A 27,448-nucleotide genomic window follows, 5' to 3' on the forward strand; every position below is an offset into this window, starting at 1 on the left:
AATGTGTGTAAATGATTGTTTTACATGTGCATAATAATTACATTATGTATTGGATGCCTATGGAAAATCACCATTGTATGGACAGAGTGGTAATATAGGATCCTGCTTCTACTGCTCATGAAGAAAACTTGATCAATTCATGAATTATGTAAATTTTTAAGTTTGAGAATTATTTTTTTCCTTTTATTGCATTGTGTGAAATGGAATTTTTCTTTGCTCTTTTCTAAAAAAAAAAAGAAACTTAAACACCATAACTGTGGTATTAAATAACAGATACTATGTACATTATCCACCCATATATCATATTTACAAATAAATAGCAGCAATACATCAACTATCACAAATAAATTATTTCCAAGAAACCAAATGTGCTTTGAATCTTTGAATTCTCACAAATGTATTTAGTACATCAAAGTGTCCTGGCACATAAGAAGTGTGTGCATGTCCATACCTACACTGAAAGGCCTGATGCTTACTACAAGATACAATGGTAACTTCTTGCCAATTGATTACATTTGTAATTTAAAATACATTAATCAACACTTCTTCACATAAGTTAAATGTGATCAGTGTCTCACTGGTGAACCTTTTTGAGGTATCTAAGGTATCCTAAAACCATAAAAACTGCCTCATATTCTGAATACCATATTCCAAGCCAGTATAGTAGCATAAAATTCCATGTTTAGTAAGAGTAACACAAAAAATGGTTTCAGGAACAGCATTGTGTCGACTCATGGTTGGGTTTTACTTCCGTGGTCTCAGGAACAGCATTGTGTCGACTCATGGTAGGGTTTTACTGTCGTGGTCTCAGGAACAGCATTGTGTCGACTCATGGTAGGGTTTTACTGCCGTGGTCTCAGGAACAGCATTGTGTCGACTCATGGTAGGGTTTTACCGCCGTGGTCTCAGTCAGGCAGCTACATGTGAGTCTACAAGGTACTAGCATTACTGTCGCCATTTTATCCCTTTTTATATTCTAAAGACACTTCCAAATACAGGGGGTTTGGTCCTTATCTTAGATGTCCTCTGCTCCATTGGTATTGTAATTGTGGCAAACTTCAACAGCCCAGTGTGGTTTAGGTCCAGGTGGTCATGAAATCCAAACATTCAAGAGGAAAAGCTACGAAATGTACACGTATGTTTCCTACAAAGATAAAATAGAGCGTACAGACGTGAGCGAGTGAACTCAATGAATAACTGTCACATCGGCAGTAACATCTAAGTAATATAAGTCAATATAACTAGGAATATAAGTCAATGTAAGGTAAGAAAGCATACATACATTTCCATATAGTGTAAACAGGAATTGATTGTGCACTTTACAGCCTGCCATATCTTACAACCTTTACCCTGTCTAAACATAATGCTGATAGCTGATAACTGATGTACATGTTAATTGTGCTAACCTGTGAAATGCACCCAAGGAGGAAGAGATTATGAGGCCAGAAAAATGACAAGCTGGATGTTGGTGGTAGAAGCTCTTGAAGACCCAACTCTTCAGAGAGCACCTCCTTTCCTAACTTGCACTTCATCTCCCTTCCTCATCTACCTCTCCTTATCTTTCCTCTAATGCTATCTCCTCTAACTAGTACTTAACTCGCACTTACAGTAGTTACCTTCCTGCACTTTTTATTTCTTCTGTAAAGTAGTATTTATTGTGACACTAGGTCTCTATTGCTCGTAGCTTGATTGTTCCCTCCTTTGTACGTCGCTTTGGATAGAAGCGTCTGCTAAATGACTAAATCTAAATCTAAATCTAAATCTAAATGTAATGCACTCACCTGCAGTATTTGGTTCCACACTCCGAGTGCTCTCGGCAGCTGGCTCCGACAGGTTTCAGCATGTTCCAGCGCCAGAGCAGAGACCGCTTGGCCCGGTGGATCAGGCCAGTGGCCCAGTCCTCGGGCACCGGGGCGGACCTCACCTGCCAGACACAGACACGTGTACCGTGTGTTTAGATTGCACAGTTCAACACCAACACAAACCTACTCTAAATAGCATGAAGAGCAACGAGGCAGAGCAAAACCCCACATGTCCTATCAGTTATTGCAGTCTTGCAACCAGATGTATAGAGACCTCAAGACTGTAATCTTGAGTGCAAAATAATCCAGAACATGACATCAACAGAACATGAATAATATTGTGAAAAACAACAGGCCTCTACAACTTTCACCGTGTTGATTTTGAAGGGTTTAATGGTCTTTGGGATTCAAAAATCAATCATGTTGACTTGTGTTGTCTTACCTGACTGGCACAGATCAGGGTCAGCAGCACGGTGAGGGCAATCACCCTCTGATCAGTGGTCATCATGTTTGCGGAGGAGCCGAAGAGACGTTGTGTGTTCGACAATGGGGAAAGTGAGAGAGGCGAGCCGTCTTTATATTACAGCTGATAATCTTCTGATAAGCCCTCCGTCAGGGCACTGAGCGTCAGGGCACTGAGCACCTGGCGTAGGCGAGCAAAGGCCACCTCATCTGCTGGGGGGTGGGGTGGGGGGGGGGGGGGGGGGTGTGGGGGGTAACCAGGGTGATTCCACGTCTCTGATGGCTTCTTTTTAGCCTCGTATAACCAGACCCAAATTCACTTGATGAATAGATAGGGTCTGATCACGCTCCATTCCAGTCATTGCACCCTAATGGGCGTAGACTTTAGGTTCATTTAGAAACCATTGGACTAGCCTTTAACCAATCGGCATGGACCACTATGGGATTACTATACTTTCTACTTCCACTAAGGTGCAAGCTGATATATTAGCCTTTCCCCCCTAACCCCGTTTGGCCATAAATAAACAATGTCTTTCAATGTCTTTGAACTGGAGTGAATACGTTTCAGTATTGTTGCAATTTCAGTTGAGTTGAGATGCCAATTGTTTCTGTTTTTGTTTTACTTTGTCTGAGAAAAGTTAAATGACAGTTTTTTAATTGTTTATTGTTTTCATATTGTTTATTTATATTGATTATTTTATTGTGATTGCCTACTCTGATTGTACAGCACTTTGGTTAACATGAGTTGCTTTTAAATGTGCTTTATAAACACATTTGACTTGACTTGACTTGACTTGACTTGACAAATCCCATCACTTCCATCAATTCTATCATCCACCAGTTGGAAACAGCACTGTTTTAAAACGTATGTTAAATAATACCACTATTATCGCAACTTGAGATGTCAACATGATGAAAAGCCTTATTGTTGTGCTGACAAAGTTTGACTGATTTCTACGCAAGAAAAAAACATCCTGACCCGTGATACCCTCTTGACAACAAGCCGAATCTAACGCAGTGAATAGAAATTCTGTGTTTTGAGGTGTTTTCTAAACACAAATGTGTGAATAATTACTCCTTGTCCTGAAGCGTCTGCGGGCCTCAGGGTAGATAAACAGTCAGTGCTTCTTGTGGGTTAAGAAATGTGTACCTGATCAATTAAACCAGTAGGGGGCGCTAATCCACTATAAATATTGTGTGACGTGGTTTCAAACTGTTGCTCTCCAAGATATTGTTCTGGTTCCCGCAAGGTAATAAAAGTACCTAGCCTTGGACAAACAGATGTGAATCTTGAGGTGTGTGTAGACATGTGTTTGCTCTCCATATTTAAACGGTGATACTAACATTCCTCTATCTGCATGTTGCTGTTCTCCAGTCATTTTTATAGCTCAACATATATACAAGCCAACTGCACTTAATGGGTTGGTTTTAATGATAGCTGTATTGTCTGCTTCATCATCATAGCTGTCATTGTCATTTCTATGACTGATACTTCTAATGAACATTGGATTACTGGATTACTACTGATTACAGCAGGTTGTTGTGGATTCATAAAGACATATAGTGCACTGGGCTGTCATTTTCATGTCCACACCCTGATTTACACTGATGGGAAAACTGAAACTTAAACAGAGGTTTGAACAACTGTGACCTCAGAAATATTCTGTAAATGTACTGTAGCATCTGCAGTATATGTTGGGGCTGTGGATTACTTGGACTCAAAGAAGATTCCAGGATGACGGCTCAGACACCCTAAAGCTCAAGGCTCAGAGAGATACCCCTCGCTCATGCTGAGGGGGCCAAACACTACACAGATGTGCAAGGAATGCAGAACATATCAGTAGGGTTCACTGGGGAAGTGTAGGAGGGGGATATGATTTGGGTTTAGGTTCTGAAGGCTTACATTAAGCATAAACAGTTGTATACCCGTTCTTTCTGCTAAATGACTTGAATTGAACTGTGACAAGACCTGTGCACTATAGGCTCTCAAGAAAATAAGACCTGTGCACTAGGCTCTCAAAAAAAGTTTCAGTAATTACATTGGTACTACAGTGTTTACAGATTCTCACTGACACACACAGACCTAAGAATTTGTTAATACATGGCCATTTAATGTAAACAACACTTATATAACTGTTGAGGAAAGTGAAAATCAGTTTACCAAGAATTAGCGAAACAGATAATTTTGAGTCTTCTTTTTAACTGAGATGCTGTGTTCAAACTATAAATAAATTAGGCAAATAGGTGAGAGTTGAAATTCTGTCCTGAATTGTATTCAGTTCTAATGTCACATTTTCTTAGTGTTTAGGAATCAAAGTTTCTTTGGACATCAAAGAAATCGTTTTCCCTCTTCCAAACAGTCCAGTGACTTTATTCAAGAGAAGAAAGGGGAATTTCAAAGAGGTCCAAATAAGGGACTCATTAAGATAAGGATGCAAGTTGCATATTTTGGATATCAGTATACCAGATGAGAGGGATAGGAACACTTCTATCAGTCATATTTTGGAACCGATGAAAGGGATAGGAACACTTCTATCAGTCATATTTTGGAACTGATGAGAGGGATAGGAACACTTCTATCAGTCATATTTTGAGAATTTCCTTGATGGTGCGCCTTTACATCCTTGAATCCCATGTACATGCTCTATCCAACCAGACACATACTTGTAGTATGGATTTATATTCCATCAAAGCCATTAGAAACGGATTTTCACAATATCAAAAGCATCAGAACGCATCTGATTTGTCCTTTCAACTTGAACATTTACAAGGAACCCTATTCCATGATTCGTAAAATAATACGTTAGCCCTCTCCTGCAGGACCAAGACAGAGACATTATTGTAGATAGAGTGAAACATTGCTTATCGTTCAAATAGCCTTCCTCAAGAGTCAAAGGCACATGTGTATGGACTGTTCTTATTCTATCCAACCTCACACCAAGGCAACTTGTTGCTTTGATCAGGTACTTTTTTGGTAAATGTGAAGATGTTTGACATGAATATTTAAGGACAAATATGTCTACCGTTCTTTGTTGCTCCTGTAGTGTCCCTAAAACCCTGCTTACTTTGATAACACGTTGTATGACCACTGACAAATCTTTTCTTTTTTTGCAGGGGGCCGATAAGTTAGACTAATATCTAGCTAGTATTTTGATGTACGCTCATGTGCACTGTCCCGGCCCCACGCGTGTTCATGTAGACCCGCAGTGCAGTAATACGCACGGAGAAGCAGAAGAGTCTCTTCTTATCAACAACGCAGAAATGCAGAGATTTTCTCAGAGAGCCGAATTTTAAAAGGGGGGCATCTATCAATACAGAGCTAATCTGAACTATTTTTCAATATTATACAAACAATAGCCTATATTTCACATTATACATTGCGGCCTATTATTATATTATTATTATTATAATTCAGTTATTTTTGTTAAAGCATGGGGGGGGGGGGAGTGATGTTTTGATCTTCATTTTGTTTCACCAAAACAGAAGGTAAGGTAGGCTAAATGTATTAATTTATTGTTGTATTTTGCTGTTTTTCTATACAAGCTACTGACACACTGGCCTAAACAAACTAAACTTAACAGCAGGCACGTGCTCAGATAGACCCCCCGGCAGGTGCCGATTTTGGCACGAGTGCCCTTTTGCAGGGATTTTTTTCTAATTATTTCTAAATTTAGTTTTTAATTATTTACTATGACATTACATTTTAATTAAATATGTGGTTACTATGCCCGGCAACTGTTCGGGTTCTAATTCTGCGTAACCGCACGAGCCCCTGCGTCTCCCCCTCCAAAATGTACCGTCTTGCTTAACAGCACATTCTGTTAGAGGACCATTCATTTCTCCTTACAGAAGCCAACATAAAACAATATCCATGTACATATCCACATTTGCATAATGTTCAAATATGTTTGTATTACTTACACTTGAATATTGTGAACTACGCTGTCAACAACGCTAGCAAAAAAGTTGTATGCTGGAGAGGTGATTGACTGAATGCACAAGTTTACAGTGCTTAGGGGGTAGGGACCAAGTTGCCGTCCTGTCCAATCAGAGTCTGTCTTTCACACCAGTGAAAATATGACCTTCGAAGCCCACTACAGACACTCATAGGCATGTTGCATAGATTTACACGCCCACAGTCTGTAAATGAACAAAACGGTTGTGTTTGCTAACTGTATTTCAGTAAAGAGGAGCTACGGAGGTTAGACAGAGAGATAAGTTTTGGTTGATTCTGGCGCCAAAGCATTTGGCAGGCGAATTTGTTTACTCATTTAAATCACCGTTACAGTTCAACGTGGACTTGAGCTTGAGTTATTCCAGCTCCGTGGCGTAACTATCTGCTCCCCTTTCCCAGCATAATTTCAACACCAAAGCAAACATATAGAGCTAATAACGTTATACACTTCTGGCGGGAGACGTTGTACGCATAGCTTGTGAGACGCCGTTAACTGAGGCTTAACTCAGAGCTTGCGACAGTCATTGCAATAACTGTTCCTATCACCATGACGCGAAAGTCTTGTGGCATCTATGCGACCGGAATTATTGCTGCTCATTTATTAATTGTTGGTATTGCTCTGATGGTCGCAGATGTGTTTCCACGATTAATTACCAAGCAACTGAAGGGGGTAAGTTGACTAAAATATTCGTAAACTTGAGATGTGTGTGCAGACTGAACAACAGGTTGGACCCAATGTAACGTTAAATGATAGTCATTTTAACACAAACGTTTATAACCACGTTAGCTCGCTTGTTGATTAATTTGGTCGTACTTTCAATGGGATTAAGAAAGTTTGAAATGAACCAGTTGGTCATCCTTGTTGTCATACTGTGTTAATGTTACTCGCTAACTGTTCTGCTTTGGTAACGAGGGTTGTCTTTTTAACTGTCCTAAACATCAATTAGTCTGCTGATTGGCTAGGAGTGGCTTGATATATTTTTATCAAAATAGTTTTATTTTAATTTATTCTATTATAGTTTTAGAGTCTAATTTGCATTGTACCGTGTATTCAACTACTTTCTTGAGATAAGTCTGTACGTAGGGAACTCGACACCTGCTCTCGCCACATGGTTCAGAGATGGTTGCTTTTCATAAATCTAAATATCCATTGTCTGGTCTAGTTCTATTCCTTTTCATAAATATATCTGGTCTGGTCTAGTTTTATTCCTTTTCATAAATATCTATCGTCTGTTCTAGTTCTATTGATTTAGTGTATTCACACTGGGTGTATTGCCCGTGCAATGCGTGCTAAGTAGATTTAGGTGGCACGAACCCCCCTTGATCGTTCTTTAGTGGTGGGATCCCAATGATGCGATAACGTTACGTTTTTAAGCCTGGAATATCCCTTTCAGTACAGTTACGATAGTCATTATTGCTTTGTCTCCATGCATCCTTGTGCTGAAGTTAATGCCATATTGATGCTCAATGACCATAGCATAAGAGGACTCATACTGTAAGAGACTAAAAAAGTACTATGGACTGAATAACCGTCAATTTGATGTTGTCAACGCAACAAGTTTGTATGTATGGAGCTTATTTTGCTCTGTAATATTCTGGGAGAGAGTTGCATTGGAGTGTCCCAATGGAGAAAAAGGGTTTTATTCCCTCTTGTGTGAAATCGTCAATGCTTCTGTTCACGTCTGTTTCACACAATGTTGCATTTTTATCTCAACTTTGCATCTAACCCGACCAAGCAGGATGGGCAGTTTTAAATCCCACGATAAATCATTCTTCCATCTATCTTTGTGTCGTCTGGACAACTGCAATATCTTTCGTACCTTGTACCATTTAACTAAATGAAAAATGTTGAATAACGTGTTTATTTATTTTTTTATTTATCCTGACGAAGTAGACTACACACCCTGCCAATGCTTTTTGTCCTCATGATTGCTTTTTCTTTGCTGCTTTCTAATTTGCAAAGATGGTAATGATCTGAGGGTCTCCCCACCCTCTTCTGGTACGTTTAAGTCCAGTGCCTGTGGAATAGCTGCAAAAGCAAGTGAACCCACAGCCTAGAATAAAACTAACCACTTAAGGTAACCCTTCCCTTTTCTTTGCCATACCACCAGGCATGTAGTAGTGTGTTAACCCCAGACTAATTTAGCATTTTTATTAAGTGAGTTCAACTATTTCATTTTGTATTGAAACCCTGCTCTGTACGTTCATTTGGTGTGGCGCAACTGCTTTTGTGCCACCTTCCTTTTAGCTAAACTCTGCCAACCTTGTCATGTGAGGGTCAGAGAGTTCTCAAAGAATTAGTTTGGGGTTTGGGAAAATAACACGACACAGGTGCCAGTGATTTTTTTTGTTCCCTCTTTGTCATTACAGTCTTTTTATGGCTCTGTTTACCTTCTCATTTAGGAAATGAGAGAACAGAGAAAATATAAATGTTTGGGCAAACTTTCCTTCCAAGATTATAACATGGAGGAAGCAAACTAAGCCAACCTATTTTCCTCCCACGGAATGGTGGGGTGTGATGTCATGTGATCTCAGGACAATGAGGGTATATAAAGTAATGCTGCTACGACATTTAAGAACCCTGAGAGCTGAATGCTTGTTTGTGTGAATGCCAGGGTGTTTTAGTATGTACATGCAAGGTGTGATGGTAATGGTACTCTACCAAGTTAGTTCTTACCCTCCTTGCCCCCCCCTCAACTTTCAGTCACCCTGCATGTATGAGTGCCTTATTCAAAAACCTGTTCAGCTAAGTTCCCTGGCCTGCAGGTCAAAGTTCACAGAAGGAAGAGATTGCTTCCTGTCAAAGCTGAAGCTGAATTTTCTAAGTGTACGAAATTGTGTTTGTGTGTCCTTCATATGACCGTATACCATCAGAGTTCATTTGAAGGTGATACCAGTGCTAGTTATCTATAAAAGCAAAAGAACGCTTTAAAAAGTGGCAAATTGTTGCGTACTGTTACTTTAAGTAGTAGTTATTTTGGAAGTCGTTTTGCTAGTAAGATCATTCAAATTCTCGGGGCTATAAATTCTGACAATGAATGACTTTGAATTCAAAGTGGGCCAAAGTAAATGTTTAAACCAATCCCATTCTCTAATATGTAATGTAATAAGGTACAAATATGTAATGCATGCATTTGGTGAAAATTAGTTTATTAGAAAGCCTGGCATGACGTATTTGGGTTATAGCCATCTTCCAGGAACCTCTTAACTGCAGTGCAGTATGACTGTGAACGATGTTGAAAAGAACATTACTGTCAGTGCATAATCTATGACAGTGAATATGAAGACAGCATATTAATTATAGCACAGCATGTTCACAGTATTCAGTCCAAACTCAGTCACATAGTGCACTGTGTGGCACAAGGTTTGGTCTTTAGTCCAGTTTCACAGTGCCTATGGCCCAGTAGCCCAGCGAGCTGCCCCTGTGATCGATGTCAACTCATGGCAGCTCACTCACTTCAAGAGTCAAGGACACACCTCTGAATTGCACAGATAGAATTGTGAAACACTGTTCATGATCAAATAATGTGTTAATCAATGGCTTGTATTAATGAATGCCTTTGTATGAATCATGTGCTTGTGTGTGGGAACATGGCTTTTCTGTGTTCCTGTGTGTAACTTAGATTATTAAGTGCTGGCGCCACTTAGTCTGCATGTGTGTGTAAACTACGTGTGTAAAAGAAGGATCCTTCTGTCCATGTTGGGGTGTGGCCAGAGTTGATAAGAAGGGTCAAACTGTGCCTGTCCAGCCATCTTTTACTGAAGGCATTGGTGTGACAGAAAGCAGCCGGCATGACACAGACACCTTAGTTCATGTGTGTCTATTTCTGCTGACATGTATAATTATTGCGTCAGAGTTAGATCAATCTTAATGTACTATATACACCCGGTGCGATGTTTGTGCTTTACTCTCATCCTTGCTGTGAGTGAGCCCGACAACTGTTGTTGAATAAATATAAATACACTTGCAGTATATACAACTCTGGAGTCCGAGGTAAACTGGAGTTTGAATTTTCACCTAACAGTTGGACCGCTCACTTCACTTCACCATTCCATCACTTGATCGGGTTTAATGTTATGAAACTCATCTCTTCATCCATTCATTCATGTGCTGAACACGTGTGCATGCCACTGCAAGAATATCTGCTGAAATGAGGTTAGCTTTTGCAATGTTTGGTTAGCCTACTTTGTATTTGATTAATTGTGTGCCAGCCCCCCCCCCCCCACCATAGTTTTTAAACTTTGGATTTTGGACCACACTGTTGATTACAGTACAGTCCACCTGCCCTAAAAAGAAGTTCTGTTTGTTTGTGCCAAACTGAAGTTCCCAGCTATGTTATTGAGGTACTCACTTCACTGGAATCAGTCAGTTTAGAATCATTAGGAGCAGGCCTGGAGCAAACAGATATGATCTTGCTGGGCACTCTCTCAATGTCCATCTGCCACTATCTCCAATAAACACATGCCTGGCCTTAGGGTTGGCATTGAAGATTAGATGCCAGCCTCGGGCTGTTGACACGTACGGTGAGAAGGCTATTTGTAAAACATGTCTTAAATACACAGCGTCCTATTGTCTCACTTGTATCAGCCTACTGTTGTGTATGTTTGTTTTCTAATGGCACCCCCTGTGGTCTCACTCCACCCCTGTCCAGGTGTTGTGTGTTAATGCAGTTGTTCTTTCTGTTGAGAAGGATCTTTTTGGTTCTACTTAGAAGCTTTTTAGGATTTATTTAAACTTTTGGTCATACTCCAGGCCTGAAGAAAAGCTTTTTAGCCCCAAGAAACTGCTCTTTTAACAACAAAGGGCTCTCTGTGTGACGGAAAAGGTCTATATAGAATTCAAAGCATATCTGTATTATAAACTAAGAGCCCAAGCCATGCCACATATCAAGCTGACAGTGGGAGAGAGGTACATGAGAATTAAACAATTATGGGATTTTCAGTGTACACGTTTTTGTGTTCTGATACATTTTTGGTTGCAGTATTTGTATTTTGTAGGTTTTCTATTCACATGTGCAGAAGTTTGTGTCAGATTATGAAGTGGGTTGCAAGTGGCCAGTGCAGAGTGTTTCTTTGCCACGGCAATTGCAGCAGTGTCCTGTAAGCCACTTACTGAGGACGGGCCACTTGGATTGGTTCGATCATTCACAGAATCACATACAGTACTTACTGATCAATGCTGCTTACATAGTTACTGATAAATACTGCTTTATAAGTTCGCCAAGTGTTTTTCACCAATACATGTACAAGACTGTACTCAACGTATTGACTTAATTGGCTGTCAAACCATTTATAAAGCATTCATGTCATTTTGTAAAAATATTGGTTGCTCAGCTTGTTTTAGCTTACAGGTGGACACCAGGACTTCCACTAAATAGTGGCCATGTTCCTGGTGGCATCATGTTTTAGAACGCAACATGCATTTCCAGAACATTCTTCATTAGATAGATAAGAGCAGTGATTCCCAAAGTGTGGGCTGGGCGGAGTTCCAGACGTTGCTCCTAGAGCTCTTAGCAGTGCTCTTAGAGCATAGTAGCCTGTAACTATGGTGATGAGACGAGTCACTTCAGTCTAGTCACACACACACACACACACACACACACACACACACACACATATATATAACATACACATGTTTATTATTATTAGAATTATTTAACAAGAATTCCAGAAAAATGCTTTTAAATGAGCTGGTAACACCATTTGGTTACAGATGAAATTAGCCTACAAAACGTAGGCAAGGTATATTTGCTAGGCATAACAAGCCACATTAAGATAAAAGTTCCAGATTCATTCTACATCTCTGAATCTAATTTTCTTCTCATTGTCAAATGGGGACCTGCCATTAAAGGTTTGAGAACCACTGGATTAAAGTACTTGGCACTATGAGGATCACACTGAAATACAAGTAAGAAACAGCCATTAGCAATAGCCTGTTTTGTTTATTTGTCTGTTTGTTTATTCTTTAAAGGCGATCACCCTTACTGAAGGCAGTAAGGTGTTTGACAGCTGGAAGAATCCTCCACCCCCTGTGTTCATGGAGTTCTTTTTCTTCAATGTCACCAACTCTGATGCATTCCTTGAAGGAACGGAGAAGCCACGTGTCGTGGAGGTTGGACCTTATTGCTACAGGTACACAGGACAAAATATGAGTCATCATAGTCACAACTGGCCACCAGCCTCTCAACTTATTGATATCTTAAAATCATAATATTAAATAAACAAATATCACGATACTTGGTGCCACTGTCTTGATATAATGTTGCAAACAAATATTGCAATACTACACTGTCTAGTTTTCTTCTCACACCTCTAGTGGAGATGTACAGTGTCTGCCAAAGCCGTCTTATATGGGGTATTACAGCCATAATCTTCCTTCTAGCTTCGCTTGTGTGAGTCTTTGAGGCCTCAGGTGAACACCAACAGGAACATGCTGAGGGAAGACTGTTACTGGAAATAGTTCTGGCAAATCTACACCGCTATTTTGTATTTTAGAGGATGGACTGGCATTGTAGAACATTTGTGTACATTAGTGACTGGTATATAGAAAATGCAAGCCAAGAGTTAGGTGAGGTATGACTGTTTGGGGTACAGGTTCATGCCTCACGTTTCCATACATGGCCTGAGTATCTGTTTACTTTCTGCTTTGAGTGGTGATGGTACCTTCCTCTAACTTTGTTTGAGTGTGAGTCATCCCAGGACACATTATGCAATATGAGCCGTCTCTTAATCCATTTATTCCTGGTGCTGGCTGCTAACTATTGTTAAGAGGTTGGTTTGGTAGTGTGATTTAGCTCATCTTCATGTATCTATAGATGCAGGCAACATGCTTTCACAACAACTTCAGGCATGTCCCTTAAACATTTCATTTCCAGCTTTATGACACAACTCTAAACAGTCCAGTCTGCATTGCACCCACAAGGCCGGCAGCCGACGGGTTATCTAACACCATTAAGATGTGACCACTCCACTCATTGTTTCCTTGTTGCACTTTTTGGAATAAAGTACCCGGTGGAAAACATACAAATGCTTTTATATTTACAGACAAAACGATCCATATTAACCAGATTTATTAAAAAATACTTCAAGTGCCTTGTATGGTTTGGTTCTTTGTGTCGCTCAAGGACATTACAAAAAACATTCCTCCCTTTTGGCGCCTCCAAATAGTTTCCCACTCTTTTCATCACTAGGGAGTATCGGCCCAAAGAGAATGTGACGTTTGTGGAGAACGGGACCAAGGTGGCAGCCTTAACCCCCAAAACCTTTGTGTTCGTGCCGGGAGAAATCAGCGGGGGACCCTGCTGTTGATCTCATTACAACTGTCAATGTGCCAGCTTTGGTAAGACGTGCTTCATTGAACTAAACTGTGTATGTGTGTGCATGCATGCTTTCATGTCTTCCTGATATTATTCTTTCTGTCCCGTCTTGTCCCGTCTTTTTGTGCTTGTTGATCATTCTCTTTGCCTTCTTTTCCTCAATAGGCTGTGATGAACAAAGCGCAGGGTAACTTTTTCTTCGCCCCAATGGTCAAGGTGTGGATGAAGACTACGGGCGGAATATTTACAACACGTTCTGTCAGCGATCTTTTGTGGGGTTATGAAGACCCACTTCTTAAGAGGGTCTCTGGCTTGAAGAAAAGCATTGAGAAGGACTTCGGCTTCATGATACATGTAAGTTTTTTTCCCCACAGATCTCACCCCGAGGCTATTCCTGAAGTTCAACCTTTAGACCATGAGATCTTTATTTCCAGCTGAGGAATGACTGTTGAAGGACATTGGGAATGCATTAGTTCTACTGCAAGTAGCCTTTCATAAACATGCCTGTAAAATGAATGCCATTCAAGAAAAGTATGGTAAAGTATGGACTTTAAAGATTGCCTAAAAGTGTTCTGAACCATTGGGCTTCTGTTTTGCACAATGTGTGGTGTGTCATCACTCTCTCTGCAGAAAATTGGGTCCCACGATGGAGAATTTGTGTACCACACTGGAGAGTGCTTAACTCGCACTTACAGTAGTTACATTCCCGCACTTTTTCTTTGATTTCTTATGTAAAGTAGTATTTATCGTATTAGGTCTCTATTGCTCGTAGCTTGATTGTTCTCTCCTTTGTACGTCGCTTTGGATAAAAGCGTCTGCTAAATGACTTAATGTAAATTGAAATCACTCTCTGCAGAAAAATGGGAGCCATGATGGAGAATTTGTGTACCACACTGGAGAGGCAGACTATATGGACTACGGTCGTGTAGACACATGGAAAGGTGAAAGGTGATGATGACCTTTCGTCTTTTGTCTAAGCATCTTAACATCTGCACTGCACTCTGATCCCAGACTGTGCAACAATCTTTCTATGAAATCAGAGTGGAATGTCTTTCCCTTGAGGTTCAGTGCTGTTTCCCATGACTCTGCTTCTAATGTTCTTGAGGCCAAGCGTCCTTAAGTTGTGGTCATAGCACCACTGTCTACATGAGTGCAAGGCAAGAGTTGATAGCCAGACACCCTGTGGTGGTTTTAGAGACATGAAGAGCCATGACCACCTCCCTCTGATTTCAGAGATGTTTATTGACCCTTGTATTGGTAGCCTTGCCCGTTATATATTCTTATACATGCCCATATTATTTTATCCAGTGGTGCAAAGCTATGTGAGGGCTTACAGCCGATGTGGTGTGGCAAATAAAGCATACATTTGATTACTTTTTATTGACTGGGGGTTATTGACTGTATAATGTTAAGTGGGTAGTATTACACTTGATTCCATGTGTCTTTGACATGACTCTGCCTCTGTCTGTGTTTCAGGAAGCTGACATTTTGGTCATCAAACTACAGCAACTTGATCCAGGGCTCAGATGGCAGCGCCTTTCACCCCTACCTGACCAAGGAGGAGCGCCTTAATATCTTCACCCCTGACCTGTGCAGGTGTGTTGGGGCTCATACACTTGCTCAGATAGAGAACAGAAGGTTCTAGAAGGATCTAGGTCTTGCTTGTATCCTCACATAGAGAACAGAAGGACGGATTTAGGTCTTGCTCGTATCCTCATCAAGTTCATCAGATGCAATTTCTGAAATTGATGCTTGATAAACTGAGCAAAGACACATGTTAAAAATGTAACAGGGATATGAACTGGATCTGTTAGGTCTCTGCAACAGGGATATGAACTAGATCTTTAAGGTTTCTGTAACAGGGATATGAACTGGATCTGTTAGGATTCTGCAATAGGGAAATGAGCTGGATCTTTAAGGTTTCTGTAAGTGGGTTGAGGTTGGCTGCTAGAGGAGAGATTAGCAGATTTAGCATTCATTCAGGTGTACAATATATGATGCGTTTCAAGCCAACAGTAGCATGTGATTTAGCATTCATACAGGTGTACAATACGTGATGCGTTTCAAGCCAACAGTAGCATTGTGATGCTTGTCCTGATCAGTATCATTATGAGTAAATTACATGCTCTTATCAACATATATACTCTACATTTATTCTGTCATTTTTGGTGGCAATAGTGAATGTTATAAATAGCATGAAGGTTTTATACTTGTTCATGTCATAAAAGCCTCACCCAGCTCTTCGCATCAGCAGCCACCATAGCTACTGATAGCTCAGTCTGACAGTTGGACAGCACCAAATGTTTGGTTTAAAGGTTTCCATGGGATAAAATGACTTTTGACCTGGTGATTGAAGGAATGGGGTCAAGGGTAGGTCTACAAAGTGAGTTCCTTGTGAACATTCTTTTCTACAAAGTGAGTTCCTTGTGAACATTATTTCACTTGTCTTGAGATGGATACATTTGTTGGAGGCATGGGAATTATTTGAATAATTCCGGATAGTCTGTAACTTGTCTCTCGAAACGTCCTCAACGGGACATAAACCTGACTCATGGAAGTTGTTTATGCACGCCTGTAAATTTGAGCTAGGCAAAATACGTGCCATGGTCTGGGATTTTCAACGATACTAAACAAAAAATACATCTGATGGACTCATTACTGAAGTTACTCTGAAGGTCATTCCCAGGATTACCACTTGCTGCCTGATACAGCAGTTTGATATTTGAATGCCAAATGTCGGCTGCCTCCCATGAATTCTTTAGCATTTGGCAAGGTTTGCCGTTTGTTATCCAGAGCAGCCGAGAGTGAGAGTTTGGTTGAGAACAGCCAGTTCCAGAGCATCTCCTGGCTGGGAATGTGCCATTGAGATGTAGCTACCATTGTTATGCACTCTCGTTAAGAGGGGCTGCATGAGTATTTTTAACAAAAATATTTATCAAATTCAATAAATTATCACCACAGATTAAGCAACCTTTAAATTGTAGTAAGCAGTGGTTGTTCAAAATTAAACTAAACAAACATTTAATTTAATTATACAACCTAAATAAAATGATTCCTTAGCCCTAACTCGTTTTTTAAGCATCTTGCTTAATAATAATAATAATAATAATAATAATAATAATAATAATAATACATTTTATTTCACAGCGCCTTTCATGTCACTCAAGGACGCTTTACAATTTAAAACAGGAGCAAACAAATAACAAAACAATTAAAATTAAAAGTGCAAGTCAAAACAGCATGGCAACTACAGTGAGAATGCAATCCTGAAAAGGTGGGTTTTGAGAGAGGATTTGAACTGAGGGAAGGAGTTTCGGATGTCAGGTGGGAGTGAGTTCCAGAGTTTGGGAGCAGAGTGGCTGAAAGCTCTGCTCCCCATGGTGGTAAGCCGGGCAGAGGGGACAGTTAGGTGGATGGAAGAGGAGGATCTGAGGGAGCGGGTGGAGGTGGCAGTGTGAAGGAGGTCAGACAGGTAAGGAGGGGCAAGGTTGTGGATGGCTTTAAAAGTATGAAGAAGAATTTTAAAGTTGATACGGAAGTGAATTGGAAGCCAGTGGAGTTGCTGTAGGATGGGGGTGATGTGGTGGAAAGAGGGGGTGAGGGAGATGATACGGGCAGCTGAGTTCTGGACCAGCTGCTTCTTGCTTTGAGATGTTTTAATATTTGATATATACTTGAATGTATATAAATAATTATAAATGACATATAAATGATATATAAATGAATCTTTAATCCGGGGTTGACTAAAGCATCAGTCATGTGAAGAAATGCACATAGCTGGTAATATTTTGTTAGGACCTCAACGTAAGCTCAACCCAAACTGTAAATAAAAGTAAATAATAATAATAATAATAATAACACTTTATTTATATAGCACCTTTCATGCCAAAGAATGCAGCTCAAAGTGCTTTACAGCAAATACATAACATGCACAAAGAAATTACATGCACATAAAAATAGACATCAAAGAAACATAACAACTCAGATATAGTGCAAAAAAAATAATAATATGATAATAATAATTATTAAAAATATAAAATTGAATACATAAAATGCATAGCATAAGATAGAAAATAAAACTGCAGAGATATATTTAATCTAACCCCTTAATATCACAAGGAGATCAAAGTATTTAAATTAAATTAAATTAAATTAAATTAAATTAAAAGTATTTATATATATATATATATATATATATATATATATATATATATATATATATATATATATAATATATAGTATATATATATATATATATATATATAAATAGACCTCACTAATATATTCTCTGTGGTTATAATAGGGCTTGGGGGGACTTTGTAATGCAATTCAGACTGAAGTTGCTGACCCTACTCAATGTGAAGCAAGACATGAAGAGTGTCTGGTACATTAAGCCAGGGATTGCAAGTGTGGTCATCTTGCCTTGATTGTCCTCAACTGACATATGTTCATTTGGGACTGAAACGATCTGTGAAACCTCCCATGGTTTTGCAGACATCGGTCCTTTGTGAGAAGTTCACTTATTTTTGGCTGACTTGTATGAAATAGTTTACCAAGAACAGCTGCAGCTGGTTGATTACCTGAACCAAATTCCTCTATGTTACGACATGGGGATTCACTTGAAACTGAATTTTTGCAACATTTAGCGAAACATTTCTTTCCTCTACAGAATTAACCTTTTTAAAGTGTTATGAATCAAAGTGCTAGTCTATCAGAAAATAGTAGCGGTGCTCGTACGGTTTGACCCCTAACAACATCGCCTGTTTGAAAACAGGTTGGTGACATCATGTGTGGTTATTGTTTGGGTGGCGTGCTTGTGAGGGTCCAGCCTCAGTCCTGATTGGGTGCCTCTGTGGGTTTGTAGACATGAGTTCACTTTGATACGTGCGCCTTGTCAAACGATCATAATGTAATCGCTCCCTCTCATCTCTGTGTGACTTTTCACCTACATGAGAGGGGTTCTTGTTGTTATTGGTCAGATGGAGAGGGTGGTGATGGGATCTATTCTGAGTGGGAACCTTGACCTAAATGACTGGGAATGATATTGAACGCGTACACACCCTCCCTCTTTTGTTCGAAGTGGAAAGCATCTGCTCTGCTGGTATGGCAGACATATTTGCTCTTTTTGGATGCTGCTCAAGTCTTACCCTCCCTCTCCCCCCAAGCCCTTTGACCTACTTAAGTACACTCAGAGGAAGGTCATCAGCCAAACTGCCGTTGGGAAAACTAGATTTCCTCTTTCCATGTTCACCCTTGCTCTTGCTTTACACAAATTTCATTGCAAAATGTTTGACCGTTGTACAGAACAACTTTTCGCCGTGTTTTGCCATTTTACACACAATGTGAACCCACTTCTTGGCAGAAGCCACATAGGCTTAATCACTCAGCAAAAGGCATAGTTTCTGTGATAATCTACAAAATGCCAGAGTGTCTTGCTCAAAAGTGCAACGCAATGCAGTGTATCAGATTATATCTAATAATGAGCTTTACGTATCAGTAAATCGCTTGTTAAACATCTCTCCTCATGGACCTGCCCAGGGGGGTGGGTCTGGGAGTGCTTCTAGGGGGCACACTTTGCATCCTCCAAGTCCATTCCTCTCTTTTCTTTAAAGTGACACTATGCGACATCTTGACTCTTTTTGAGGTATGGTTTTATAGGCAACTTGTTTTGGTACCATCCTCAAATTAATTTTGATAGGATATGGTCATATGAAGGACAGATAAATACCTGTGTCTTTCCCACTAGCCATCCAGGATATGGCCTATGTAGTTCTGTGTTCCGGGCTCGAATACCCTGCAAAAATGGAAGAAAAGCTTTCACAGCATGACATTGCCAGCTATACTGCCAAAAGACGCCAGTTAGTCTCAGCTGGGCTTTTGTTGATATTTGCAAGGTTTTTGCATACCTTTTAGGTAGTTAGCTTACTAGTTTTGGAACAGAACTCCTTATTGCTGCTTTAATGTACACCATTGCCTGGCTTATGGGGAGATGTAGATCTTAGGTTTGGCACCTATGAAAAGCAGTTTCACAGATACTTGTTTGTTTATGTTTAAGACTACCCTCTCTCTTAATGGATTAACAAGTGAGTATTCATAGAAGGAATTCTTAACAGATCTGCAGAATGCTGGCTCTTCTCCATAAAACGTATAGAGATATATCCTCTAATAGCCCAAACATGTATGTACGTTGTGTGTTCATTTTGCCACATGGGGGATGTATGTTCAGTTTTGTTCTTATGTCTTCTGTTCAGACAGTAGCGGTGTAGTCGCTTCTTAACTGGCTCCTATTGTGTGTGGCACCAGGTCCATCTACATGGAGTTTGAGAAGGATGTGGACGTGAAGGGGATCCCTGGTTACCGCTTCACTCCTCCGCGCTCTGTGATGGCCAGTGTGAAGGAGAACCCTGACAACGAGGGCTTCTGTTCCCCACCCGGCAAGTGTTTGGGCTCGGGTGTCCTCAAGGTGGCAGTTTGTAAGAAAGGTAGGTCAAGTTCTGGCACCACAAACCTCCTTCTCCTTTCCAGTAAAGAAAAAGAGCCTTGTGAACAACTGTAGGGACCTGTAATCTCATTGTTTGGGCTTGAGCTCTTCTGAGTCTAGGTCCCTGTTGTTTCTCTCTTGGTCCCTTCTTCACCAGAGCTAACTGACCAGCCCCCCTCTGGCTCAGGCTCAATATGCTAAGCCCCATCACCTGATCTGAGCCAAGCTCTGGGACCTCTATAATCGCTGCTGTGTGGGTGTAGGGGTATGGCTGCTCCCAGTGACTGTTGATTGTGCCGTTTAAGCGATTTGTGCTGTGAAATGTCGTTGATGTGGTGTTACTTGATGTGTGACAAACGTGTCCAAACAGAATGAGTCATTGTTAGTTTTTGGTTACTTTGAGAGTCACACTGTGATACGGAATATTTGACATTTGTCTCAAGGCCATGCTGTTTTTTCCCAACAATGAGACTAATGTCTCAGGGTGGGGGGACTCGCGTGATCCTCAGCCTTTGTTGAACTGTTTAGAGCCATTTCTTAAGCTTTGTTGGTAACTACCAGACAGTATTTGTGGTCTGTTGTCAGAGAAACGTCACTCAGGTGACCATACTTCGAGCCGCCACCAACATTGTCCTCCACCCTCTCGGTGTTGCCAAACACAGCAGGAGGGAAGACTCTCACCTCTGTTCCACTTTCCCCACCTGTGTTGGTGGAGATATGAAGCTGCCCAGCAGAGGGCAAGCCTGGGGAGCCCCACAGCACCTGGAGCTCTTTGAAGGGCTGTATTCAAGCAGTATTGAGTAACTGTCCAAATATATACCAAATCTGTTGGAGAGAAGAACATTCTCCAAGGCATTCGTTTATGAATGTAAGCTACACAAACGTTCAGGCATAGCCTGACCTTGACCTTCAGGTTTGATGTTGGAATCGGACCACAAAGCTCTTCTTCATTTGGAAACTGTCACATGGACCCGGTGACTGTCCATATTCAGTTGCAGTTCCTTTAATTAAAAAAAGAAATGGGTGAAACAAAGGAATCACTTCCTTTTTTTCTGGTGATGATCACACTGGAAGAGTGCCTTTTAGTAACCCTCAAACAGCTTGATCTCGCCTTGATCCAGCCTGTTCTGGGCTAAAGGTCAAAAAGGCTGCGAGGTTGGAATGTCTCTTACACCACAACGCTCGGAACCGGTGGCCAGCCCATGGCGTGACTGCTGTTGTGGGAAAACTACAATCAGGAGTGCTGCTGTTGTTCTTGTGATGGATCTGCCAGGCTGGGCCGCACACACACCTCTGACCCCTCCGCTTCCCATCACATGCTGTTTAAATGACTCCGTACAGCCTTGGGAGAAAAGGAAAAACCCCCATGTTAGTGTGGGTGTGCACATTGTGGAAGTTGGCTTGTGGATGTTTGCTTATCTGTTCAGGAAGGAAAAGTGAAGTGTAGGAAATCCGTAATCGTTGTATCCGTATAACTTAGGGCATCTGTCAACGGAGTGTTAAGGGGAGTCTGTTTTTCTCTTTAATATCATGGAAGAACACAAAATAGCATGTTACCGGGATTTATAGGGTTTGGTTGGTTTGCTCCGTCAGTCCACCTCATGAATATGAATATTGTGGCTAAAGATTGAAAGGTAACCAAGATTCCTTACAGTATTTAGTTTTTGAATGCCCGTCACACCCCTTTGCTTATTGTGGTTTTAACATGACTGCATCTATTTCTGCATTTCCATGCCTGAAATGTATTTTATTTCTGCACAGTTAGACATGATAAGTAAACCATCATCAACTCCGTCTCTGTACAATGTAGTTTTTACTGCAATATGCCTGAAGGTTGTAGGGTTCCTAAGTGTGTTCTGCCTGCGTTAACTCAGGTGCCCCAGTAGTGGTGTCCTTCCCCCATTTCTACTTGGGGGAGACGGACTACATCAACGCCATCGATGGGATCTCACCAGTGAGGGAGCACCACCAGACCTACGTGGACCTCAATCCGGTATGACCTCTGACCTCTTATTGACCTCAATATTACTGTCAGAACCTGAAGGAAGTCCAATTTGACTGACTTACTCCCCCTAGGGGTTTGTTATTTGTAATACAATGTTGGTCTTCCATTTGGATATGTAAATATTTGTTTACTGAATAACAGCTCAAAGATTGCTTTGTGTTGGCACAGTGACGTGCTATCGCTGTGAACCTCTCCTGACTGTATTTCATTCAAATGTGCCTTTCAGACGTCCTCTTCATATGGTTCATGGGTGTTAATGATTACCTTAAGTTAGTGAAAAGAAAAGGTTTGAATGGTCTCGTTGTGCCTAACTTTTCAGTTGAATGTCTGTGTGGTTTGTGTGGTTTGTGTGTGTCTGCAGACTACTGGAATCTTGATTCGCGCGAGCAAGAGGGCCCAGTTCAACATCCTTCTGGAGGGACTGAGTAGTTTCCCGTGAGTAGAGCGCTCTCTAAGCGGCCCATACACTGACACCTGGCCCAGCATGGGGTAGTATTTGTTTCCACTGTACAATATCCAGTGCTCGGTGACATTCCTAACTCTAATGTCACACTCCCTCTCCCTCTCACAGCATAACCAAAGGACTCAACCAAACAGTCTTCCCACTGTTTTTCCTAAATGAGGTAGGTTACTTAGCTGTCACACCTTTGTCTTAATTCTCTTGCATTGTCTTGTGAAAAACAGTAGGATCACTTCCACACATGCAGCACATATCCTGTCTGCGGTGTCCTGTTGTGTTCTTGGGGCATACATTCAGTCTCCAAGGTCTTTAAGATTCTGTGCACTTCCATCAATCCTGCTCATTCTGGTCCAGACTGTGGTGATTGATGACGTGTCAGCGGCCAGGCTGCACAAGCTGCTACTGATCGCCAACATCGCATCCAACTTCCCTATCTTCATCATCGCCCTTGGAGGGTTGTTGCTCGTCATCCTCCTCATCCTTATCATTCGTCTCCGCAAGAGGAAGGTGAGCATATCTAGCTGTCCCGAGCTTTTTCTCTAATGATCTACATCTTTTTAAACCCCACAACAGAAGGATGTGTTTCCCAGCAGCCATTTGTGACAAAGTACCATTACCATACCAAACTGTCACTACTGGAAATGTCTTGGATAGTATTGGATAGAATTTGATCACCTTTTTATAACTTGAACCAACAGCACCCCCTGGTGTCTAGCTTGTTGTATTTTCTGTTTCTGTTGTGGCAGACAGTTTAGAATTTCAGTATTGCTTATTGCACATCTTAAGAATGATGGTGTTTTGAGTATGTTAGGTTGCAATCACACTGGTAAGTGGAAGTGGTAAAAGAGCCTTTTGTGTTGTTTGCCAGATATGCCGACAAGTTTTATTCTTAATAGACTTTTTTTTTCATAAATGTATGACTGCTCTTAATTGCTCTTTCATGAAACATTCATTCTCATCTATGATAACCAATTCAGTAAGATTGAAGTATTTTAACATTAGTGCATAACGCTGGTGCTTGATATATCTCTCACATAACTGCAACAATTTTCCATAGCATATCAATCCTATTACTAACCCCTGTGTACTAACTGACACTTAGTCACTAGTCTAGAAGTTGTGTTTTGATGTTGGTCCGTTGCTCCCTGTGTCCCTTCAGAGTCAAGTGAAACGCTTTGATTTTTCCGAAGCTTACCGTTACTTTCCTGTAAATCCTAACCTTGTGTCTAACATTTGACAACTGGTGAGGTGAATTTCACTTTCTCTGCCCCTCTTTGCTTAACAGCACTTGCAGTTCATATGCTTTTGTATATATTAGCTTATGCTTGTCACTGGTTGTATATATTAGCTTATGCATGTCACTGGTTGTAATTACCTCAGTTTATCTGAAAGCATAAATACTCCTGATTGAAATGAATTCTTGGAGACTTTTTATGGTGGTTCATACAATACCTACACATTTTAATTTGAATTGACATGGCCTTTACACCCCTCCATATATTCTATCTCCATAGACGACCGCTAAGGAGGATACAATCTATTCGCCAGTGACTGACAAAACAGAGGACAACATGAAAAATGGCAGCTATGTTGGCATGACCCCTGTAAAAGCGGAGCGAGCTTGAACAGGATTCCAGAGGTCAATGTTTGAGGGTGTGTGCCAATGACAGATAACTGTGGTGGTGCCAAATAGTATATTTTATCATTTGTCATCGCATCATATGGTGTGACGCATCAGCTGTTCCATTCTGCATATGTTAAATATCTGTAAATACGTTGCTGTGTTTTCCCGTTTTTAAAAAAGTTTTGAGCTCAGTTGGCTCACCCCTTAAATGAATTTTTTTTTTTAAATTGCCATATCCTGTTTCCTGTTTGCTGTGTGAAGTGATGTTTCTTTGTTTAAATCCTAATGTTCCCAGCATACTGAAGAAGATTGTGTAGAGTGAGCATGGTCTATGGTTGTGTCCCAAGCCATACAAACCATTTTGTGAAGACAGCATCTGTTGTTGCACTTATTTAGTACAATAGGGTTGTTTAGTAGACTTTTATTTGGGATTATTTCCCTTTTTGTAAGAAGTGAATATTTATTTTGACTAGATGATTCACATTGAACATGATTGTCCTCAAATAGTGTTTTGTAGCAGATTTAGTTTGTAATTATTCAGAGGACTTTTATGAAGAGATGACTGCCCGGTTTAAGCAGTCAAGCTTCATTCTCCATCCTCCATCCTCTTTTCTGTGTGATAAATCTAAGGCCATGCCAAAGAAACTTCTTTCAAGATCAAGTGATAACATTGTGATTCCATTCTTTGAGGAATGGATTCAGTACAGTGTCATTTAGCAGACAGTAACTATAGGGCTAAATTAGGAGTACAAACGCTTGCAGGACACTGTAGATGGTTAACTGTGCCTTCCTGTGTGATGAATGAATGAATGAAACAGTACATACCTCAGTTGTCTATCAGCTGCCATCCTATATGTCAATTAAAGAGCTTAACTTCATGATGAAGTTTTAAAAAGAAACACTGGTAACCTTATACAAGCTGTGTTAAGCCATCCTTTTGAATTTCAACCCAGTTGATTTTCTTCTCAAAAGATTATCTTGATCTCCAAAAAATGAAAAGGACAAATGCATTTCATTTCTTTGATTTTTTTTTTCTTTATTTTCTCCCCTTGGGAATGAAGTCCTGCTGGGGAAGGCAATGTATTTGGGTTTCTGCCACGGTTACGGCGGAATTCTGTGCATTTACTTTCCGAATTCTCTTCTGATCTGGTTTGAATGGGGCTTTGCGAGACTAGTTGGGTAGATTAGTGTTGTTCCTGATATGATGACCTTCCATCTTAGAGGCCAAAACGTTGATTTTTTTTCTAGGAGGAAAAGAACATGGCAAGCCTGGCTTGTAAGGGCATGGTATGCAGGCCGACTGATCTTTATCATATTTGTTTTATAGCTAAAGGATATGCTGCGTAACCTTTAGATTGCACCGCTGGTAGTGATGTGCAAGTTCAGAACATGCCTCAGATATTTACAGGTCATTGCACAGTGTGTGAAGATACATTTCTTGTTGAATGTAATTACGTTTTCGATTCATATCTTTTTCTGCCTCAGTTAATCAATTTGTTGGAATTTGCTTGAGTGGTTTCGGTTTGCAATTTTCTCTGCCTCTTTCTGACAGTAGTTACATATCCATCTGTTCAGAGACGCAAAGCACATAGTCCAGAGCACCATCCTCCTTGTTACTTTTTATGATGAAGTCAAGAATGTCCTCTCTTTGTATATCTTTTGATTTGGATTATTTCAGTGTTATAATGTGTGTTAAAGTTGATGTGTGATGTGGGACACCATGGGTTTTGGTATATGCATGGATATTCTCAGGTCCATAGGCGCCTTTTGTGCCTGAGTCGGTGTGCACCCAGTTGCAAATATGGTGCCCAACACGCCATAGAATGTGGTGTCGCTCTCGGTAGCTGCTGTAGTGTCACAATGAATGTTCCATGTCAGAAGCTTTAGACTATTGTGACAGAATGTCATCTACATCTAAGCATCCATCAAAGCATCCAAAGTGCTATTAGAGTTTCCTTATCTTAGGAGACTACACTAACCATATTCCTCCATATGCAAGAGAATGGCTACAAATGTAATGTTTGTAGTCCATCAAGAGCTAGAAATGTTCTCTTATGAGAGATGACACTTCTGTATGCTTCATGTGCCATGCTGTTTGGGTCAGAGTTCTAGATGTTTTTTTTCAGGATTCCAAAGTGTTAAATGCTTGGCTCTTTGCACTTCTTGCATACCCAATGCATAAATGTGAACAAATATTCAAACAGCCCAGCTATTATACCTTAAAACTATTTTCCATACACACAAAGTGACCACACCCTTTAGTGCTACATTTGAAGAATCTTATTTCAGTGTGAGCTTAATGTCATACTTTTTACCACATTATCTGTTCAAATAGACAAGCTCATGACTATCCTGTGTTTTCTTTATACATTCTTAACATTGTGAGTGACAATATTGTAGGCTGTCACTTTTATCAGTTACTTTTGATTAAAATGCATAAATGTTAAATACTTTTGCACTAACGACACACTGTATTTTACAATAAAGTATATTTGTCTGACTTGCGCTGGTCTTATTTGCGTTTCTAGACACTGATAGGTTGTGTTTTTTTCTCCTGATATTAATGCCAAGTGCATACATATTCATAGATGTTCTGGAACAATATTTACACAGAACGCAACGCTAAAGTCATATCAAAAGTGATTAGGTGAGAATAATTACTTTACAAAACCTACACTGAATTAGGTACAGGCACACAGTCAATATGAGTGGTGACATCAAAAATAGCCTACACTTGCTGCTGACCATAAGCAGCGCACCTGAAACGGCAGAAAGCCAAGAATGTGGTGGCTGATGACTTATTGACAGAAAACGACATGTAACTGAGCAGCCTTCACATGCACACACCCAGTTTGGCCTCCATTGCTTATAGACATGTATTTCATATTATTATTGGTATTACCTTTCACAGTATGGTGGCATGTGCTGAGAATTGTCTGAAAGGCATAGAATTATCAAAAAAGACAAGTGCAGCTGCACTCCCTCGGCAAGCCCTGTGAACTAATGTTGGTCTGCTCAAAGAGACATGATCTATTTTTACCGAAAAGAAAAGAAAACAACTTCAATATCGCTAAATATTTTCATTTTTAGGTGTGGACATATGAAAGCAAAAAGCAGACACATCAGCAGGGTGGCCTTTAGAAATGTTGACATTTCTGGTATACAATTTAGATGACCAAGCATATGACAGCATATAAGAAGTAATAACCTTGTCACACTCCATTGTGTATAGGATGTGGAATGATTTCTTTTTCAATAAGCAGCATATATGTGCATTGTGTATAGGATGTGGAATGATTTCTTTTTCAATAAGCAGCATATATGTGCATTGTGTATAGGATGT

At 40.4% G+C, this 27,448-nt stretch overlaps 1 protein-coding gene and 1 pseudogene across 2 annotated transcripts; one reads left to right on the forward strand and one right to left on the reverse strand.

The window, feature by feature from the left end:
* Positions 1-369: 369 nt before the first annotated feature.
* Positions 370-2,425, reverse strand: LOC116222789 (liver-expressed antimicrobial peptide 2). 2 transcript variants are annotated; one of them, XM_031577521.2, is made up of 3 exons: positions 2,245-2,424; positions 1,782-1,924; positions 370-1,144 (listed from the first exon to the last, which is right to left on the reverse strand). In XM_031577521.2, the coding sequence occupies exons 1-3, from the start codon at positions 2,308-2,310 to the stop codon at positions 1,108-1,110; spliced, it is 246 nt and encodes an 81-aa protein (XP_031433381.1). In that variant the 5' UTR covers positions 2,311-2,424; the 3' UTR covers positions 370-1,107. The 2 variants fall into 2 exon arrangements, with proteins under 2 accessions (XP_031433381.1, XP_042565402.1); XM_042709468.1 differs by lacking the exon at positions 370-1,144 and having other exon boundaries at positions 1,778-1,924; positions 2,245-2,425.
* Positions 2,426-6,393: 3,968 nt separating this feature from the next.
* On the forward strand, positions 6,394-26,605 carry LOC105902433 (annotated as a pseudogene).
* Positions 26,606-27,448: the final 843 nt, after the last annotated feature.

This window comes from Clupea harengus, chromosome 12 (assembly GCF_900700415.2).
Source record: "Clupea harengus chromosome 12, Ch_v2.0.2, whole genome shotgun sequence".
NCBI classification, from domain to species: domain Eukaryota; kingdom Metazoa; phylum Chordata; class Actinopteri; order Clupeiformes; family Clupeidae; genus Clupea; species Clupea harengus.